The sequence below is a fragment of the Anser brachyrhynchus genome (assembly GCF_964034855.1).
Source record: "Anser brachyrhynchus genome assembly, chromosome: 13".
Taxonomy (NCBI): domain Eukaryota; kingdom Metazoa; phylum Chordata; class Aves; order Anseriformes; family Anatidae; genus Anser; species Anser brachyrhynchus.
In genome coordinates, this window is record NC_137708.1 from 6841674 (window position 1) to 6861523 (window position 19850).

The 19850-nt window shown below is 64.0% G+C and overlaps 3 protein-coding genes across 10 annotated transcripts; 1 reads left to right on the forward strand and 2 right to left on the reverse strand.

Annotated features, from left to right (window-relative positions):
• Positions 1–11: 11 nt before the first annotated feature.
• Positions 12–8484, reverse strand: SYTL4 (synaptotagmin like 4). 4 transcript variants are annotated; one of them, XM_080553454.1, is made up of 17 exons: positions 8327–8484; positions 7153–7315; positions 6778–6993; positions 6159–6268; positions 5850–5964; positions 5556–5663; positions 5118–5247; positions 4950–5040; positions 4713–4816; positions 4496–4582; positions 4098–4276; positions 3785–3887; positions 2669–2830; positions 1802–1907; positions 1207–1306; positions 490–698; positions 12–283 (listed from the first exon to the last, which is right to left on the reverse strand). In XM_080553454.1, exons 2-17 carry the CDS (start codon positions 7260–7262, stop codon positions 141–143), a joined length of 2073 nt encoding a protein of 690 aa, XP_080409580.1. In that variant the 5' UTR covers positions 7263–7315; positions 8327–8484; the 3' UTR covers positions 12–140. The 4 variants fall into 4 exon arrangements, with proteins under 4 accessions (XP_080409580.1, XP_080409581.1, XP_080409582.1 ...); XM_080553455.1 differs by having other exon boundaries at positions 7153–7310; positions 8327–8348; XM_080553456.1 differs by lacking the exon at positions 8327–8484 and adding an exon at positions 7843–7997.
• A 533-nt stretch (positions 8485–9017) lies between these two features.
• On the reverse strand, positions 9018–12328 carry TRMT12 (tRNA methyltransferase 12 homolog). Of its 3 annotated transcripts, XM_080553476.1 has the most exons (7): positions 12194–12328; positions 11956–12124; positions 11674–11872; positions 11446–11596; positions 11251–11360; positions 10169–10326; positions 9018–10098 (listed from the first exon to the last, which is right to left on the reverse strand). In XM_080553476.1, the coding sequence occupies exons 1-7, from the start codon at positions 12262–12264 to the stop codon at positions 9643–9645; spliced, it is 1314 nt and encodes a 437-aa protein (XP_080409602.1). In that variant the 5' UTR covers positions 12265–12328; the 3' UTR covers positions 9018–9642. The 3 variants fall into 3 exon arrangements, with proteins under 3 accessions (XP_080409602.1, XP_080409603.1, XP_080409604.1); XM_080553477.1 differs by lacking the exon at positions 11251–11360 and having other exon boundaries at positions 10173–10326; XM_080553478.1 differs by lacking the exons at positions 11251–11360; positions 11446–11596.
• Positions 12329–12596: 268 nt separating this feature from the next.
• CSTF2 (cleavage stimulation factor subunit 2) lies at positions 12597–19532 on the forward strand. Of its 3 annotated transcripts, XM_080553472.1 has the most exons (15): positions 12597–12730; positions 12866–12944; positions 13530–13699; positions 14013–14149; positions 14279–14398; positions 14497–14646; positions 14774–14897; positions 15200–15262; positions 16607–16666; positions 17289–17430; positions 17794–17945; positions 18244–18506; positions 18667–18792; positions 19074–19199; positions 19329–19532. In XM_080553472.1, exons 1-14 carry the CDS (start codon positions 12673–12675, stop codon positions 19194–19196), a joined length of 1767 nt encoding a protein of 588 aa, XP_080409598.1. In that variant the 5' UTR covers positions 12597–12672; the 3' UTR covers positions 19197–19199; positions 19329–19532. The 3 variants fall into 3 exon arrangements, with proteins under 3 accessions (XP_080409598.1, XP_080409599.1, XP_080409600.1); XM_080553473.1 differs by lacking the exon at positions 16607–16666; XM_080553474.1 differs by lacking the exons at positions 16607–16666; positions 17289–17430; positions 17794–17945.
• The last annotated feature ends 318 nt before the right edge of the window (positions 19533–19850 follow it).

A 19850-nucleotide genomic window follows, 5' to 3' on the forward strand; every position in this document is an offset into this window, starting at 1 on the left:
GCCCAAGCCTGTTTAGAGAAGGTCATGTTTATTAAAATACAGGCAAAAAATAATTAAGTTTGGCACCCCTGTTTGGCCGTGCTGCAGCTCCAGCGCGGCTGTGCCAGCCCCAGGGTGAGGCCTGGTGCCTGTGCCGCTGCCTACGGCCTCAGCTTGGCCATGGTGGAACGGAGCTGGAGCGTGCCCTCCGCCCACGAGCCTGGGTACTGGCGCATCTTCTGCCACAGGTTCAGCTCCTCGCCCGTGGAGTCCATCCAGTCCACAGCCTGCCCGTTGCTCATGCCTTGGAGAAAGGAGACGGGCAGAAGTTACAGACAGCCCCCGCACAGAAGCGGCTTTCCCTGCAGCAGAGGCAGCCCCAGGCAAAAGCGCTGGTCCTACAGCTGTGAGAGGCTGCGTGGGGGCTCTCCCACCACGACAGCAGCCTTCCTTGTCCCCACACCTCTCTGCAGATTGCAGCTCCTCCCCGGCAGCCCCGGAGCTCCTCACCATTGCCCACGCCCAGGCGGACGCCTCCAAGGAAGTCGTTGCTGGACAGAGGCTCCCGGTCCCAGACAGTCAGCTCCAGGCAGATGTGCTGCAGGTCCTCGGGGTTGATGCCGTTGTAGACAAAGGTGTGGTTGTAGTGAGGGTTCAGGGTCTTCTTTACCACAGGCGTCTTCCTCTTGGAGGCCTTGTTTTTATGTGGCAGGAGGTAGCTGGGGGAAGCAGCCCCGGTGGAGTTAGCAACACACATGCAGCTACCTCCACAGGTAGCCCAAGTCACAGCTGCCTGGCTGCTTGGTGACCTCCGGGAAGGCAATCTGATGGCAGCTTTTGGAGGAGCCAGGCCTGGCACGTGGCCCTGCTAGCCTGGGAAAAGGGCCAAGCCTGCAGGAAGAGCACAAGCACCTCCCCAGCTCAGGGGACCCCTCTGCGCAGCCTCCAGCCATGACAAACAGGCCCCGGGCCTCACAGACCCTGAGCAGCGCTTCTCAGCTGGCCCAAACCCAGGGACGTGTTTGTTACTGAAAACTCATCTCTACTAAGAGATGGGCAGACAGCGACTTTCATTTACAAACGCAGCCAGCACAGGGCAGTTAATGAAGAGGCACTTCCCTCCCCTGGATTTCCACACCAGCTCCAGGAAGTGTCAGGGGAGGCAGCCAGGGAGGGCAGTGCTTTCACCCATCTGCCACAGCCTCCCGATCCAGCACCCACACTCACCCCTTCACAAAGCTGTCTGATGTCCCCCCAGATTTGGCAGCTGTGAGGTTCTTGGCTTCTTTGATCCAGACCTGGAGCTCACCACCTTCCCCTGTTTTGCCTGGAAAAACAAACAAACAAAAAAACCAGCAGAGCAAGATTTAACCAATTTTCACCACTGCTTCCTCCCCCCCCACACCAAAAGGTCCTGCAGAAGGGCCTTCAGCTCAGAGGCAGGTACAGATCCCAGGGTGGTAACTCCTCCTGCCTCCTCCCTTGCTGGCCCTGACTGCCAAGGCAAATAGCTCCATGTGGGACCCGGCAGTCCAGCCTGGACCAAGGACCAGCACTGGTGACAGTGGTCCAGTCTCAGGAAAGCACTGGAGCTGCTCAGCCAGCCTGAGGGCAGCCAGGTCTGCGGTGACCCGGAGCAGCCAGCAGCTCACAGGCATTTCAGACACCTCAGGTTGCACAACCCAACAAATCCACCCAGCTTGCTCGGTCACAAGCAGTTCCCACAGGAGTGCAAGGTATCTGGAGATGGGAATTTCCAGCACGTTGTAGAGGGCAGTGAATGGCCCCCATTACACGAAGATGGCGGAGCTCCAGCACTCACCCTTTCTGCCACTCCCAGCCCCGGGGTGCTTGGAAGATGGGATGTACTTCATGGAGACAACCAGCTCGCCCTTGTACTGGTGGAGGCCAGCAGCATCTGCACCGGTCTGCAAAGAGGCAATGACCGGGTTACCACGGCACTGTGAAGAAGCCAAAGCGGACACAGCAACAGCCTGGTCTGCGCACAGCAGCTACCAGCTCTTGGCCAAAAAGGCTGGTTTCTTCTGGAGATGGCTAAGCTGGCACAAATGCCTGCAGGCCCTCTCCAGCAGTCACCAGCTCAGGCTCAGAGACCAGCTCCTTTGGGATTACTCTGCCTTAACCGCATCCCTTAGGAAACCCCGTTTAGCTCAGCAGCCACAAGCCGCTTGAGGCCCAGCGATGCAAAGGGCTGAGTCTGCATCGGGAGCTCATCAAGAGATCCAGGCTCCTGAATAAGTCCAACAGCAAAAGCATCTGCTGTTGCCATCCAGCTGCACAACATCCTCTCACTGCGCTGTTCTGCAGCCCACAACAGGATGCCGAGCCCGATTTCCCCTATTTGTTTCCCTGAAGTTGGCTCCCATTCTTCCTTACTGGGGCAGGGAGACAGGAAGAGCTGCAGTCTTGGAGCAATCAAGCAAACAGAATGAAAATACCTGACCGGGCAGAGAGACATCTGACTGCGTTACATGGGATATACTGAGGAAAAGTGAAGCCAGGCTTAAGCCTAGAGCTGCCTTTTTCACTCTGACAGCGCTGCTATCTGACCTGGGGTCTTTGTTTTGGCACAAGCCTTTCAGTAGCTCAACCAAGACCCCTGCACCCCTCTGCCCACTCAGGGCCATCCTCGCACGCAGGAACGACGCACGAGGGCTGCGGCAGGTACCTTGCCGTGCAGGGGCAGAAACTCCTCCAGGTGCCTGTCGAAGTTCCAGGAGTCCATGGGGATCTCCACCTCCCCCAGGAATGTGTTCCGGCCAAAGCGATCGTGGTGCCAGACCGAGAACTGCAGCGTCCTTGCCAGCAGGAGGGACTTGTTAATCTCGTACTGGGAAGAGAGGCGGCAAAGAGACAGGTGAGCCGGCGGCAGCCCCCAGACTGTGCTGAGCTCCCCCAGAACAGAGGGGGGGAAAGCCCGCTGAAGGCCCCAGGCGCAGGGCAGCAGTGCCAGCGTGCAGGTGGGCTGACCTCGGAGCACATCCAGGGCTCGTGGCACCCGGCCACCCCACTCCTTCCCACCGCAGGGGAAGCCCTGCCAGCCCACCGAGCCTCAGGTGGTCAGAGCACAAGACCTCAGCAAACCTGGGGCTGCGGCGAGCTGAGCCACAAGCGCCTGGAAACCAAGCCATGCTTTCCAGCTCCCACTTCCCTCCTGCCGGGACGCACCGCCTCCTTCCAGCAGGGCTCGGGGACGGAGACCAGCCCTTCCCACCACCCTGTGCCAGCCGCGGTGGGGACCGGGAGCGTAAAGGGCAGCGCTCAGTGCTTCTGCTGCTGGGGCCAGAACTGCCTTATCTCTGCCTCTGCAGCCGTGCTGCCCTCCGGCTTGCGCAGCCAGGCCGCCGTGCCCTGGGGGTAAGGAGCCTTCTCCAAGGGAAAGCCACGTCCATGGATAAGCACCCCCTGCCCTGGGGGACGGCACAGCAGCCAGGAACGCTGGCTGTGAAGGACACACACACTCACATCTTCAGACGTGCCTCCACAGCACCCAAGGACGAGACACCACAGTGATATTACAGCAGTGACCCAGCCTGGAAACGTGTTTTTTTTTTCCAGCTTTCAGGGCACAACGTCTGCATGTAGCACACCCCCCACCAAGCCTCCACGCCAGGGTTTGGAGCCCACTCCCTCAGGACTCCCGTTTTGCCAGGGAGGGGAAAGCAGAACCTGGCAGGGGAGAACCCCTTGTTGTGGTGCTGTTCAAGCAGCATCCCCAGGGGCTGAGCGCCTGCCTGGCCCCCAGCGGAGGGGAGCTGGCTGCCCCCAGCCCATCCCCGCTCACCTTCAGCAGCTCATTGTACAGGGGGTTCACGGTGTTGCGTTTGATGGTCGTCTTGCGCTTCCCTTGCCGGGATTTGTCAGGCAGGAGGTAGGTCTTCACGTACCTGTGGGGAGAAGCGGGTGGAGTTCATCACCCCCGAGCCCCCGAGGACAGCCCAGGCCTCCCACCTCTCCAAGAACCCCCGCTTACAGCTCCCACCTCCCGCGGGCACCCCACACCCCGCTGAGCACCACCAGCAGAGCCGCTGGTCCGCGCAGCGCCACCAGCCCGTCCCTCCCCAGCTCGCCGCCACCATTTCCCCCCCAGCACTCACGGGTTGGAGCGCTTCTTCGCCTCGTCCCCGTAGGCCAGCTGGCGACACTCCTTGACGTGGATGAACAAGGTCTGTGTTTTCAGCTCGTAGCTCAGGGAGAACGAGATGCCCCCGGTGACCGTGATGTTCCCGAAGTCGCCGGCCTCGCTGTAGATGCTGACCATGCTCCCCAGCGTGCTCTGGAAGGCACGGCTGGCCTGAGCCGGGCAGCCTCACCATCCCGTTTGCCCTCAGCAAGGCTGTTCTTGGTAGCTCTGCCACACAGCCCCTCTCCTAGCCCAAGACCAGCCCTTCCTGGCTGCGGACGGTCACTAAGTGCCCCACTAACACGCAGGCTCCCTGGGAAACAGCTGGGAGCTCCTCCATTTTACAGAGCGCAGCCAAGCCGCGGGACTCACCGAGGAGGTGCCGCTGCGCATGCTGCCCCGGGCCACCCTCTGGCGATGGATCTCCACCAGGTTATCGATGTCCTCCTCCTCCTCATCCTGCAAGGAGAGAGAGAGACCGTCTGCGTGGGGAGCGGCGGGGAGGCACGGGCACGCGAGCGGTGCAGCCAGCTCCACCCCACAGCCAGCTTCACTCCCCAGCCAGCACCAGCACCGCCGAGGGTCTCACCAGCTCCGTGGTGAGGCCGGGGACCGACTTGCTCCTGTCTCCCAGGGTGCTGCCCTCACCCACGAGGTCTTCTGGGCGCAGGTCGATCACCGACTTGGTGTAGTCTGCACGGGAGATGGGGAGGCAAGACAAGGAGGCTGCAGGATTAGCAGAGTCCTGCGGCTCCGTCACCGCGAGGAGCTGCCCAGGCCTCCTGCACCCGCGCCAAAGCCTCCCCGGGCTCCACACGGCTCTCACCCGCCGGCCTCACCACCCTCCGGGGGTTCTTCTTGAATAAGGCTTCATGCTCAGCCGCCAACACGCTACTTCGGCTTCCCACGGGAGCCTCCTAGGAGGGAGAAGCCCAGTGCAGAGCAGGGCAGAGGGGGCGCCGCAGGGCTCCCAGCCCTGAGCCCCGGCACTCACCCGACCGTTGGAGGCAGAGAGCACGCTTCTGGAGGGGAGAGGGAGAGTCAGGCTGGCCACCGCGGGTCCTGCTGGTGCAGCAACCTGTTTTCCCTCTTTGACAGCGGCAGCTTTCTCCAGAGAGTTTCTCCTGCAGAGGACACAGAAAAGGTCTGTCTCGGGCCGGCACGTCAGCCAAAAGAAGCACGGCCAGGAAACCAAGTTTTGGCTGGGAACTGCTCTCGCCACAAGCTCCGAAGAGCTGCATGAACAAGCCTGGAACAGCGCAGGGAGCAGAGGACCTGTCTGCCCAGTGCGAGGTTTCGGGCTGGCAAGAAGAGCCAGCATCTCCCTCCCCAGGCCGAGGCAGCGAGCAGACAAAGGCAGCCTTCAGATGAAGGTCCTCGTTCTCTGCCAGGCCAGCACTGCTACAGACAACCTGTCCCAGCCTGCCCTCACCTGCCCCCAGCGGCACCAGGACCAGGTCTGTAGCCATCCAGGCTCATGTTTTCCATGGACTCTGTGTCACTCTTGCCATCGCGAGGGTCTGAGGCATCAGGAAACAAACTGCAGACAAACGAAACCACAGGCACATCCCGTTTGGCGAGGAAGCTGGCCTGAGAGAGACCTTCTGCGCCGTGACCAGAGCAGGGTGGCAGCTTCTCTCGTCCCCACAGCTGTCCCCCCCGCACCCGGATGGGCTATCGGTGACCCCTCCCCAAACACAGGGTCCTCAGAACAGCTCCTCCTCACCTGTGTGCCTTCCGGGGCTCCTGGGGGCTCTTCTGCCGGGATGCAGAGATGTTCTTGGGATCGCCAAGCTGTGCTTTCTGGAGGAGGGTTTGTCCCACGGTCTCCCTCTTGCTGGCTGAAAGCAGAGAGGACTCAGGAGGGGCTCGCTCCCCAGCACAGAAGCCCACAGCCTCGAAGAGAGGGCCTTCCTGGCCAACCCCGAGCTGGGCACAGGCCAAGTAGAGCTGGAGCGTCCTGGAGGGACAGGCTGGGGAAGAAGGCATCGCTCCGACACCTGGTGGCACAGCACCGCCTCACCGGTGGCCCTACCTGCAGACTTGTGCCGCAGAGACAGCCGCACAATGTCACTGCCCAGCCTGTTGGCGAAGCGGTTGACCCTCTGGTCGTAGAACCAGTCCCCTGTTGTCTTCTTCAGCTCCCTGCAGGGCAGAGGGGCAGTGAGGGGCCGTTCCCTCCGTCCCACCGCACCCTTCAAATGCCCACGGTGCTGGGAACCAGCCAAGAGGAGCACACCCAGCGGGAGGCTGAGCAGAGACCGTGCCCATGATGGGCCAGCTGCACCATCAGAAAACACGGAGTGAGAGGGGGGTCCCGTATGGCAGGTGAGGCAAGGGAGAGAGAGAAAACTGGGCTGCCTGAAACACAGGCTGGAGTCACACAAAGGGGGGAAAGGAGCAGGGTAGGCGCAAAGGAGACCCAAGAGCAGGGCACAGCCCAGTTCTCGATGGCCCAACCACGGTTGCCCACTTTGAGCAGCCTGGGGAAGCTACAACACAGACAGCTGCCCTGTGGTGGAGAAGACCAGGCTGAGAGCCCAGGGCTGGACTAGGGAGGGTGGCCAAGGGGCATCAAGTTGGGGCGACTAAGCAGAGGAAGGGAACAGAGCAGCATGCAGAAGGTCCATGCCGACCGGTCCCTGGGTACTCACGCCTCCTTGGTGCAGACTTTGCAGCGCCAGGAGCTGTTGGGGCCATAGGAACGGCAGTCCCGGCACACCAAGTGGTTGCAGCCCCGGCAGGTGTTGGCCTTGGGGCTGATGCGGCCCAGGCTCTGCTGGCAGCGGGCACACGTCCGCTCGCTGTAGCGCTGGCTGCTCCGCTTGGCCCCCTTGCGCCGGATCTCCAGCAGCTCATTCTTCAGGCGCCTGCTCCGACCCAAAGGCCAGGAGAGTCAGAACCGCAGGCAGACCCCGAGACTGGCACAAAGCTCCCAGCCAGCCCCACCGCGCCAGTCCTCGCCCCTCCAGCCACCCCCCGCATGAACCAGGGGAGACCGCACCCCGCCTGCCCAGGCACATCCGCACCTGATTCTCCTCTCCTCTGCTTTATGGAGCTCCTCATCGCGCTGCAGGACCTGCAGGATCAACTCCTTCTCGGCATCCGACAGGAAGGACAGGTCCACGGCCTCCGACATCACCCGGCCCAGAAATCGCTCGCCCTTGCCAGAAGGAGCTGGATGCGTCTGTGCTGGGAGCAAGCAAAGCGCACCACGGGGTCACACCCCAACCCCACGTGGCACGGGCAGGACTCGCTGCCGTCCCCGGGTTGGAGGCCATCCCCAGCCCCGAGCCTCGCACCGTGGGGTCCCCAAGCCAGCTGACACCTCCAGCCCACGTCACCCTGCTGCTTGACCACGCACACGGCCCTCGGGCCTGCCTCCGGCTCGCCCCCCATCAGCTCAGCCGGCCCCCCGCGATCACCACCCGCACCCAGCGCCCCGCCACAGGGCTGGGGAGGACGGAGCGCGGCGGCCGTGACCCGCACCCCACGCGCAAGGGGAGCAGCGGCGTGAAAAGCAACGAGCAGAGCAGCCGGGGCGTGGGAGCGCGGGGACGGGAGCCGCAGCGGCAGGACCCCTCCCGGAACCCCGCACCCCGACCCCGAGGCCGGGCGAGCCCCGGGCGGGCAGCGCAGCTCAGCGCAGAGCCCGGGCGCGGTTCGCAGCCCGTCTGCAGGGCCGGGCCGTGCCGTGCCGCCCGCTGCTCCCAGCTCACCGCCCAGCGCCGCCGGCCCCCGCTCGCAGGGCAGAACGAGTTCCGCGGGTCTGCGGCGCGGAGCCGGCACGGCGGGGCCCGGGGACGGCCGGCGGGGCCCCGGGACGGCCGGCGGGGCGCGGGGACGGCCGGCGGGGCCCCTCGCTGCGGGAAGTCCCCGCTCCAGCCGCGGCCGGGGGGGGGCTTCCTGTGCCCGGCGCCGCCCGGGCCGGGAGGCAGCGCAGGGGTTGGGGGGGGGGGGTGATCCCGCGGCCCGGACCCCCGCCCCCCCAAGCCCAGGGCTTCCAGCAGGAGAGCGAAAGCCAAGCTTGAGATTCAGGGGATGGCTACAAGGGAAAGCGGGGCGGGGTGCTGCTCCCAGCGGTGTGCCGGCAGCCCCCCGGGCACGGCGCTGCCGCCCCCCGGGAAAGCCCCTACCCGTCACCCGCCCGCTCTCCCGGGGGCTGCGACCCCCCCCCTCGCCCACCCCGCGGCCCCCCGGTACCTGCGGCGGGTCCCGGCGGCGGGGGCGGCCCCAACCTCCCCAGGGGCTCGGCGCCCGCCGCACCTGCGCGGCCCCGCCCGGCCCGGCCCGGCCCGGCCCCAGGGGGCGGCCCCCGGCCGCCCGCCCCTCGCCCCGCCGGGCTTCCCCCGGCCGCGGCCGCCCCCCCGCAGCCCTCGGTCCCGGGACGCGCGGTGCGGGGGCTGCGCTCCTCCGCCGGCGGCCCCGGCCCCGGTCCCGGACGCGGCCGTGCCCGAAGCTCCGGCAGGGCTGGGCAGAGCCGCTCGCTTCGCCCCGGTGTTTGCAGGCGTGCCTGCTCGCGGCCCGGTGGGAGAGGCAGCTCCTCCCCAAGAGCACACACACACACACACCGCCATAAAGCCGCCCGGCACCGCTGCCCCGGCTGGGCTCCGGGGGAGGTGGGCGAGGACCGGGGGGGGGGGAGCGGCTGGAAGGGGTCCCGGCCCCCCGCCTCCCCTCGTTCCGGCACGGGGCCGCACGGCAACGGCTGCTCCGGCAGGCGGCCAGCGGGGCCACCGTCGCTCCCGGGCCCACTGGTGTAACTGGGAGGGGATGGGGCACGGCCAGGAGCGGGGCTGGGTCTGCGGGGACAGGGCTCCTCGCCGTGCGCCACGGCAGGGCCCCCCGCTTGCACCCGTGTTTGTAGTTTAACCGGACGCCAGCTAGAGATGCAGGAAACGTTTTTATTTCTGAAAAAAAAAAAAAAGTAAGAAGAAACTGAAACGAACAGACTTGTTTTCAGTAAAAAAAAAAAAAAAGCATGCTGGTAAAGACAAGAATAGAGTCTGTACCTGACGCACTGAAACAAAGCCCAGCATGAGTGCTGAGGTTTATTTGGTCCTGCAGCTCTCTTCCTCATGAAAATGGGGCTGAAAGTGCCAGCATGTGTCCAAAGCAGAAGCTACAGGTGCCAGCATGATGCTCCTGCACTAAGCAGCAGCAGGCAGAGCTAGGGTAGGACTCGGGGTGCACTCAGCCCCATCCTCGGCCGTGACACAGCTCCTGTGCAGCTCCTGCCTAACGCAGCTTGCGCGGGGCACGGATGGCAGGGACCCAGCTCGCTGCTGGGCAGTGCTGCCACCTTGGAACGAGGGATGTAAAACACAGGCTGGCAGAATGAGACCTCTGTCAGAGGTTCTCCGAGCAGAAACCTGCCCCAGCTCAGAGCTGTGGAAGAAACTGTCCCCGGTGTTGCTTGTCCTGAGCTGGCACTTGGCAGACAACCGTCACATCTCCTTGCCGCCAACGCTGCCACCCGTTTCGCATGACCTTGAGCCACGCCAAGGCCCCACAGCCAGCTAGGCAGGCAGTGCTGGACGGCACTCAAGGTCCAGCACGATGTGATGCACGTGTGGTGCGTAGGATTTCACTGCCTCAATGTGCAGGATGCTGGTCCGCCACGGCTGCCCGTGCAGCTCTTCCAGCAGCCCCCGTATCCGTGCCGCAGTGGCCTCAGCCCACCTCTGCCACTCTGGCCTGACCCTGGCTGCCGGCATCTCCTTCCCACTGCCTTCCATCTCCTCAGGGCTCTGCAACTCCTGTTCTCCAGAGCTGCTGTCCTCCGGAGGTCTCTGCTCATTGCTTGGAACTGCTGGCTGCAGGCAGGGCGGTGCGGGGAGAGCCTCCACGTTGTGATGGATGTGGAGAACCCCTCCTGTGCCCTTCTTCAGGACGCGGCAGGCCACAGGCCAGCCCTCCTCAGAACTGGGGATCAGCCCCAGGTTCACCCGGTCAGCTACGTCCTGCAGCCGCAGCTGGGAAGGGAAGGGTGGTGAGCAGGGACCGCGTAGGGGAAGGACGCCGTGTGCAGGGGGTGCTGCTCACCTGCCTGTTGTCCCCGTGGTGGATGTGGCAGCGGTCCTGCACGCCGTTCAGTGCCAGGTTCCTCCGCAGGGCCTCCACGGCATGGTGGTTCCACTCGCAGGCGTGGGCGAAGGCAGCCGCTGCATGCACCAGGTAGGGCAGTGTGAAATAGCCGATCCCTGGGGGCAGAAGAGGTGGCAGCAGCAGTGGGCACGGTGCAGGTATCTCCTGAGGTCTGCACTCCTCCCCGGAGGCAGGTCAGGATGCGGATTACCGCCCCGACTCTATGCAGCTGCTTTTTGGGTTGGAACAAACCTAGACACTGGGGAAATGCCCGCAAAATGGAATTTTGTTTCTCCCTCACCCTTGTAAAAGCAAAATTCATCTTGAAAAATGTTTACAGAGGAACTTATTTTATGTTCAATCTTTACCCATTGGTTCAAGACCTACGCTGTCCTGCTCTGCTTCCAGCCTATGCAAAAAGTGTCAAGACTAACATTTATTTTAATTAATCAAGAGCAGTTTTGTGAGCACCACATCCTTTCTCTGTGAGACGGACTGGAAACACTAACTTCCCTAAGTACAAAACAGCTCTTCACATGCACAGAAGCCTGACACAACGTCCCCAGTCACCTTACAGCACAGGAACGGTCACACCATCTGCACACTTCAGTTAGCACCGGCCTGTCATAGAAGCACATCGCACTCAATATAGTGAGGGCATCAATGGGAGCTTTTCAGAAACAACATCCAGGTTCAGAAAGAGGGCAAATCTTCTCCCTGGATTCAAACGGTTCCTCTGACCAGCACTAACTACACAGCAGCACTCTGTGGAGCCTGAGCACAAGGTCAGCTGAAGTGTCCAAAGGCAACAGGGACACAGGAGGGACCACAGTGCCAGGTCACCCAAGGGCTTCCACATGGGGCAGGAGCTCTAAGCCAGATCCTGGAGAATTTTTCCGATCCAGGTCATTTTTCAATCCAGAATTAGTGACGGTTCACCTCCATCTGGATGCTATCGATACCTGCATCACCGCTCTCTGCCTGCTCTCCTCTGCAAGCCTGCCCTGCCGAACCTCTCTGCTGTCCCCGAGGGCTGGTACCTGCATAGAGATCCACCAGGACCTCCCCTGCGCACGGCAGCGAGGCCACCCGCAGCTTCTCCGTGATATTGCCCGGGGAGAACATGCACTTGGTCACGTCGAACGTATACCTACGGGGACACCGCCAGCCTGGTGAGAGCAGCCCCTTCCCCAGGCTGATGCCACAGCCGTGCCCTGCAGCACGCTCCTGCCTACCTGATGCCGTTGTCCACGTGCTCCACCCAGCCGTCCTGGCCCAGCAGCAGGGTGACGCTAGGGGACCGCATCCCGCCTGGCAGCACCCGTCCTCGCCTGGCCAGGCGCTGGGCACCCAGAGCTGAGGCAACCGTCTCCCAGAGCACTGAGCCTGCAACACAGCCGTGCTGGGAGAGGCCAGGCAGCTCTGCGAGCGGCAGCCACGTGAGCAAGCTTTGCTCCCCTTACCCAGCTTCGTCCACAGTGCAGCGCTGAAGCTGTCCTCGCTCAGCAAGACCAGGTCTCCGTGCCGCTGCCATGAGCGGGGCACGTCACGCTCCAGCTCCTCCGACCAGCTCTCTCCCAAGCCCAGCACCATCCTCCGCAGCTCGCTGCGCAGCTTCTGGGCAGGTGTCCGCACGCTGGCCGCCTTGGAGGGGATGGGGCTCTGCGCGTGGGACACGGCAAGAGAGGCTGCCACACGGGTCCTTTGCTGCCACCGCCCCGAGCCCATGCCCGAGCAGTACCCACCGGGATCCGGAGCAGCCTGCAGGGCAGCCCCAGGGGCCCGCTCTCCTGCAGCGCCCGCAGCCGCTGCTCCGCCAGCTTCGCCTCCAGCACCGGCAGGGCCACGCTGCCCCCCGGCACCTTCTGCAGCCGGTATCGCGCATCCAGGAGCTGCTCCTCTTCCAAATACCGCCTGCAAGGCCGAGGCCACCTCAGGCGCTTCTTCCCCGTGGCCACCCCCAGCCACCCCTCGCGGGCTCACCTCAGCCGCTGGGCGAAGCGCGGCTCCGTGGCCAGCGCGAGGACGGTGCCACCTCGCTCCCCTGCGGCCATCCCGCTCGGGACGACGGGACGTTGGGGCGCTGCACCTGAAGGACGAAGGGATGCTGATGGCCAACGGGAACGTGGTGCCCGCGTGAGGGGCGCGGGGGCGTCGAGCTTGTAGGGGCCGCGGCTGGGTGGGCACGGGGGGCCCGGGGGAACGGGGAGGGCCCGGCACAAAGCGGGACGCGGGGCACTGGGGCCTCAGGGCCGGTGCCCAGCACCTCGCGGCCGGCTGCTCCGGGAAGGGCCCCCCTGAGGCCGCCGCCGCCCGCCCAGCTGCCCCCCGGCCGCCCCGCCCCGAGCTCCCAGGCCGCGCCGTGGCGGGGCTCCGTTTCCCCCCGGAGCTCCCGGCCGGAGCACGGCGCCGCCGCCACCTTGAGGCCGGGCGGAAGCGGGGGGCGGCGCCGTGCGGGCGGCATGGCGGGGCTGGCGGTGCGGGACCCGGCCGTGGACCGCTCCCTGCGCTCCGTCTTCGGTGAGTGGGGGGACGAGGGGGAGCGGGGGGCGGCGGCGGCGGGTCTCGGCCCGGCGGCTGCCCGGGGAGCCGCTCCCCGCGGCGGGGGGGGGCCGGGGCCGCGCCCGGGCTGAGCGCCGCGTCTGTCCTCCGCAGTGGGCAACATCCCGTACGAGGCCACCGAGGAGCAGCTGAAGGACATCTTCTCCGAGGTCGGGCCCGTGGTCAGCTTCAGGTGAGGTTCGGGGGGGTGGGGGGGGACGCGCGGTGCCCGGGCACGGCACCGGGAGCGCGGCCGTGCGGCTCCCGCGGCCTGCCCCTCGGCCTCCTTGCGGGTGAAGCGCCGGGGCCCGGCCGCGCTCCGTAGGGCCGGGGGCGCGGAGCAGCAGCAGCAGCAGCGTACGGGGGGGCTTTGCAGGGATGCTGTCCTCGCTGGGCGCCGGCCTTCACAGAGCTCCGACCGAAGGGCTTGGGAGCACCCGGGAGCCCTCCAGGAGCAGCCGGGGCAGCCCCATGCCTCGGGGAGCTGCTGTCAGGGGGTGGGAGGTGTGCCCCGGGAAGCGCAGCGCTCAAGCCGGTGGCCTTGCTGGGCGCTGAAGCTCTGGGAACACCGGAGCACCCACCGGCCTGGGCCCAGGAGGCTGTTTGGCTCCGGCTGAGGGCCTGCTGTCACACGCCTTGGCCTGTCCCGGGCACCTTCGCTCTGCTCCCGGTGCTCCTACTTGGCCTGTGCCGCCAGCCCGCTCCCAGGCGATGGGGAGCACTGCTCTGTGCCTGCGCCACCCTTAGCGGCGACGATTCTCTCCTCCTCACCGCGCAGGTTGGTGTATGACAGGGAGACGGGAAAGCCGAAGGGATATGGCTTCTGTGAGTACCAGGACCAGGAGACGGCCCTCAGTGCCATGCGGAACCTGAACGGGCGAGAGTTCAGCGGGAGGGCCCTGCGTGTTGACAACGCGGCCAGCGAGAAGAACAAGGAGGAGCTGAAGAGTGAGTCTGAATCTGGTAGCGGAGAAAACTGATGGTGCGCTGGCCCCGGCCTTTTTGGTGATACAGCGCGTACCTGTTCCGTGAGTCTGCTGAAGGGGAGACCTGGTGGAGCTGACGTGCTCCAAGCGACATAGCGAGCAGCTTCACCAGAGGGGTGCCGGGGCTGAGCTGTGTTTTCTGTCTCCCACATGTTCCGCCTGTTTTTGCTGCCTCCTCTTAATGGCATGGCACTTCCCTTCTGGGGGAGCAAACAGTTAAAGATAGTTCATGTTGCTGTACGAGGTCACAGCTTCTATTCCAAACGGTGTTGCAGGCTTGGGCACGGGTGCACCCATCATAGAGTCACCCTATGGGGACCCCGTCAATCCTGAAGATGCCCCTGAGTCCATCAGCCGAGCAGTTGCCAGCCTGCCACCGGAGCAGATGTTTGAGCTGATGAAGCAGATGAAGGTGAGTGAAGAGGAGGGCTGTGCTCCCTGCTTTCTGCCTGAGCTCAGCACCTTCTATCACAGCTGCCCGTGCCCTCGCGACCCATGTCATGCCGGGTCAGAGCTGTGATCTGTGTGTGTGTATTCTCAGTTGTGCGTCCAGAACAGCCCCCAGGAAGCCAGGAACATGCTGCTGCAGAACCCCCAGCTGGCTTACGCCCTGCTGCAGGCCCAGGTGGTAATGAGGATCGTCGACCCGGAGATCGCACTGGTTTGTCCCTTGCTGCCTCTTCTGGGGCCGGTAGGATATTGGTGGCAGCCTGTTGCAGGGGGTGGAAGAGAACTCCTTTCTCCTCCTTCTGCTCCTAGAAAATCCTGCATCGCCAGACCAGTGTTCCTCCTCTGATCCCAGGCAACCAGCAGCCAGTGCCAGGACCTGGGCCAGGACCGGGACCGGGGCCGGGGCCAAATGCCCAGCTGAACCCACAGAACACCCCATCGTCCCAGCCCCAGCCCATCGTAAGAGCCTCTGAGATGCACTTACCGCGCTGCAAGTGACAGGCATTGCCAGCGCTGGCTTTCCCAGCTGGGCTGCGTGTGCCTGGGTGACAGGGCTTTGCTGAGGGCTGGTTTCTCTCCCGGGCAGGGTGGCATGCACGTAAACGGCGCTCCCCCTCTGATGCAGCCGCCTATGCAGGGAGGAGTGCCGGCACCGGGACAGATGGCAGCCGCTGTGCAGGGCCCTGGCCCTGGCCCCATGGCTCCAGGAGGTGAGTGCGTGGTGTTTGGCTGAATGGTGTCAGGGCTGCCCCGGGCAGGCGGGTCCTGCAGACAGCCCCCCTGTACCTTCCCGTGGGAGCACTTGTCCTCCCGTGCTGTGGACTGTGGTTGTGGCCGCTGCCAGCAGCGGGTCAGAAAGTTGGCTTATCTCCGTGGGGAACCAACAGCAAGAAAATAAGCTTCCGGATGCTACCCCAGGATCTGGGAGGGGGTAGGTATTTGGGGCCAAAGGAATTGGTTGGCTGTGCAGGGACAGCCAGGGAGGGATCTGACCTGTCCGTTTCCCCCTCAGGTGGGCTGCAGCCGCAGGTCGGGATGCCGGGAGGAGGCCCCGTGCCCTTGGAGCGCGGACAAGGTAAAACAGAGGTGAAGTTATTGCTGGGTGTCATGTGAGCCTCGCTCCAGCGGGGGCCCAGGCTACAGGTACTGAGCAGCGCTGCACCAGGAGAGCCCCTGCCTGCAGCCTTGTTGTCTGGAGGTGGGGCAGCTCCTGTAGCACTGGGCCACGTCTGGGTTTGTTCGCTTAGGCACGAGGCTGTGGTAACGGCTCTCCTGCTTCCAGGGCTCCAGCCCGTGCACCAGTTTGTTCCCAGCTTGTTCTGCCCTGTGTTGTGCAGACATGTCCTGGAAACCAGGAGAGCTGCCAGTCCCCACAGAGCCCCAGAGGGCGGGATGTGCCCGTGGTTTCTGTCTCTCTTTGAGCCCGCATCTGTCCCTGTGCTTGTGCAGGCAGGCAGAGCTTGCTCTTCTCCAGTCCCTGTCCTTCTTCGCTGCCTGGGTGCTGGGAAGCAGCTGTGCTGCCGCGGTGTCTGCCCGTGTCTCCCTGTGCTCTCTGTGCCGTGCCCAGCAGAGGGAGCTGAGTCTTTGCTTTTGCTTGTGATAGTGAGCGCAAGGCTTGGCAGGGAATTACGCAGCGAGCAGTTGCTTGGCCCTTCCTCCCTCCCTCTGCAGGCACGGTCTGCGCGGCCCAGCCCTGGAGCCGGATTCCTTTTCGTTCGGCAAATTGCGTGGCTGCCCCATCGAGCCATGTGCCGAGAGTAGCGCAAACAAGGCAAGGCGTTCCTGTTCTTCCAGTAGTAAGGCATGCAGGGAGCTAACACCTCTCCCCTAGATTTGTATCTTAGGCCTTGTTTCAGGAAGGTGGCAAACCTGTTCCGAGATCCTCCAGCCTTAGATATCTCAAGGGCAGCTGACTGTCGTTTTTCTTGGGGTGGGCACCATCTTCCTGAGAGCGGGCCCGCGATTCCTGGCAGTTTTGCTGATACCCAGAAGGTTTTGAAGAGCAGGCAGAAAGCCGGTGCTGGGGAGCGCCGCGGGGAGCTGCGGGCAGGAGCTGACTCACTGCGCTGTGGGGCGCAGCGTGGCCCTGCGGCACGCTGATCTCTCTTGGCAGGGCGCTTCGCTCTCCTGCCCCGCGTGCTCGCGTGGTGAGCGAGGGAAAGCCGTGCCCGGTGCGGCACGCTGCCGAGCTGGCTGCCGTGCCTGCGGTGAGAGAGGTGGCGTTAGTGGGAGAGGCTGCTACAGCCAGGTGGGCAGCAGGCAGCATCTTCTCCATAGGCGTCCTGGGGGACGCCAGGGAGCGGAGGTGATTCAGCAGGCCCCCGCGGGCTGCGGCAGCGCTGTCCCCAAGGCTGAGCGCATGCATGCATACACTATTTACGTGTCTGCTCTTCTCCCTCTTTTCCTGCTGCTTGCCCAGGGAACCTTCAGCTTTCGCCCGTGGGACCTGCCAGGCCTGCGTCTATCGAACGCGTTCAAGGTATCCCGGCACCTGCCAGCTCCCCGCTGTCATGGAGCTCGTTACGGGGTGTGCAGAGAGCAGCTGTCACCCCGCTGCGCTGAGGGCCGGGGACTGGCATACCGTTCTGTGTGGTCTGGCAGAGTTAGGAGGAGGCAGGGTCTTCTCCAGGGGCAGGAGGAGAGAACGCACTAGTGCTGTGCACAGAGGGTCAGCAGTGGAAAAGAGAGCCTGCTTGGAGAAGGTCTTCACCTAGGATCCAGCCCCCTTTGACACCTTACTGCCAGGAGCCTTCCAGGTCTTGCTTTGCTCCCGGCCCCACATCAGCACGGCGTTGACGCCCGCACTCTTAGGGAGCACCGCGGGGGCGCCCACACTCGGTTTGGCCACCTGGTGTTGTAAGGAGCCCGAGGCAGAACCAGAGAGGGAAAGAGAGGGATGAAACGAGCACCCAGGGAAAGGGGCTTTGGTGCGCTCTGGCCTTGTGCGAGGGGCTGCTCCCCCGGCAGTGCGCACAGCACATCTGCCCGTGCCGGGGAGCAGGGAGGCTGTCCGCATCCCAGCCCCGAGGGTGCTGGGGGACAGTCTGAGCAGAGCGCTGGTTGCGCAGATCCTCACAAGTTCTTGTGTGTCTTCCTGGCAGTGCCCATGCCAGACCCGAGGGCCCCTATGCAGCGTGGACCTCTACCTGCTAGTGGCCCGCCGCCGCGAGGCCTTTTGGGAGATGCCCCGAATGACCCTCGCGGAGGGACGCTGCTCTCAGTCACTGGAGAAGTGGAGCCCAGGTGAGGGGAGAGGGAAGGAGAAGAGCCCTTCGCACTGCCCCCTGCCCAAGGGTGACCTCTTGCTGAGGACAGGGATGGCATGAGCCTTCCGGGAGTCACAGCTGCCCGGTCGGAGGCCTGTGTGCTGCTGACCGCAGGGGCCAGCCCCCTTTCCCCGGGGACGGGGCATCCCCAGGGTGATGCCGGCAGCCCTGTGACCTGGGACTGACAGCACTCGTCCCTGTGCCAGCCTCGCCCTCCTCCCCTGCGGCCGGCTTTGGGAGCAATCCGGCGCTCTGCCCAGACCGTGCCAAGCCCGTGTCTGATTCACACTCTCGCTTTTTCTCTTCCTCCTGCTTCGCTCTCCTCATCTCTCTGCGCCAGAGGTTACCTTGGGCCGCCCCACCAAGGAGCCCCTATGCACCACATGCCGGGCCATGACAGCCGTGGCCCCCCCCATGAGATGAGGGGGGGACCCATGGGAGAACCCCGACCACTGATGGGAGAGCCGCGGGGGCCCTTGATGGATGCTCGAGGTGAGAGAGGGGGCATGAAATAATGGGGGGCTGAAAGCAAACAGACGAGGGGTCAGAGTGGAGCCCGCTGCCTCAACACAAGACACAGGAAGGGAATTCGGGCAGTGAAATGGCCCCAAGGCAAGGAGGAACAGTCCCACAGAGCGAGGGACTTCCTCCAGGCACGTCTCCTTTGTCCCCGGCCCCGCATCTTCCTGGCATTTGCTAAACCCCCCGGCAAAGGAGGCAGTGGGCTCACTCCCACCCCACTCCCCCGGCGCTGCTCCCTTCTACAGCTTGCCTCGTCTTTCCTCTGCAGTTGGAAGGGATCCGCGAGGGCTGGAGCCGCGAGGATTGGAGCCACGAGGGCTGGAGCCCCGCGTGATGGAGGCCCGAGGCCTGGAGCCGCGGGTCCTGGAGCCGCGAGTGCTGGAAGCCAGGGCCATGGAGGCCAGGGTCATGGAGCCCCGTGGCCTGGAGCCTCGAGGGCCTGGTCCCAACCCACGTGGCCCGATGCCTGGTGGGATACAGGGTCCTGGACCGCTTAACATGGGAGCCAGTGGCCCACAGGGGCCCCGCCAGGTATTGCAACACCTCTGCTCGGCTGTTGGGGCACCCACAGCGTCTCACGGGTCGGGGCTGGCTGTGTGGGCATCTGTCTGATCGTTTCCTCTGTGTTCTTGTAGTTGTTAAGCTGAGTCCAGAGACCCCTGAGTCCTTATCCTTCCTCTTGTGCCCACAGGTTCCTAACATGGCAGGGGCAGGCATGCAAGGAGGAGGCATTCCTGGAGCAGGGGTCCAGGGAGCTGGTCAGCCCGGAGGCTTTAGTCCTGGACAGAGCCAGGTCACCCCCCAGGATCATGAGAAGGTGCGTGGGCAGATGGGAAGGGATGAGACACTGGGGACAGCACTTTGTGCGCGCCTTACCGCGTCAGAGGACAGCCATGCCTCAGGGAGTTTGTGCTCCAGAGGTGCCGATGCTGCCACGTTTGGAGCAGGTGGTTATTTTACCCTGCTCTGCTCAGAGCCCGGGCAGCTTGCAGCTCCTGCTGCAGAGGAAACTCTGTCCTTCCAGCATCCACCTCCTGGCCGTGGTAACCCATAGCTGCTGAGGCAGAGAGCATCTCTGATTCTCCTTTCTCCCTGCAGGCAGCCCTGATCATGCAGGTTCTGCAGCTGACGGCAGACCAGATCGCCATGCTGCCCCCAGAGCAGCGGCAGAGCATCCTTATTCTAAAGGAGCAAATCCAGAAATCCACGGGGGCACCCTGACAGGTGACATCCTTAGCCCTGCCGCAGCCTGTGCCTGCTCTCCTCCAGTGACTCAGGGAGCTGCTCAGTACGGGGCTGCCCTGCCTCTCCCCTCTGTGCAAGGGCTCACACCCGTCCCTCTCCTTCTTGCAGGCCTGGCAGGTGCGTGGTGGAGATGCCGTCTGCCTGGACATGGAAGGTGCTCCATGGCAGCTGCTTTCTGTTGTCGTCTAAGTTGATGCCGCGTTTTCGGAGACATTCCTCCTTGCTACCCAGCGTTTCCCCTCCCGTTCGTCCCTTTTTCTGTGTGTATATTTTATGATGTTTGAAATAAAGCGGGAGGAGGGTTTGAGTAAAGCCGTGTCTCAGGCTGCCTTGTATGGTCATGGAGGCAAGGGGAGGAGTGCTGGGAACAATCTGGCCTGGCTCCAGGCTAGTCCAAACCACTCTTTTCCCAGCAATAGGGCCAGAAATACCCTTGGGATTTCCTATATGTTCACTAGGAATATGGTAGAAAGCAGCCTGGGTTGGTGGACTGAGCAGGGGCAGCGTGTGGTGGGAGGCGCTTGCACAGCAGCCTGCAGGAAGCCGAAATTGTCACCTGGGGAGGCTGATGGGAGACCAGGCGTGGGCAGCAAGTGCTGGAGCCGAATTCCCTCTGCCTTCCTGAGGGCT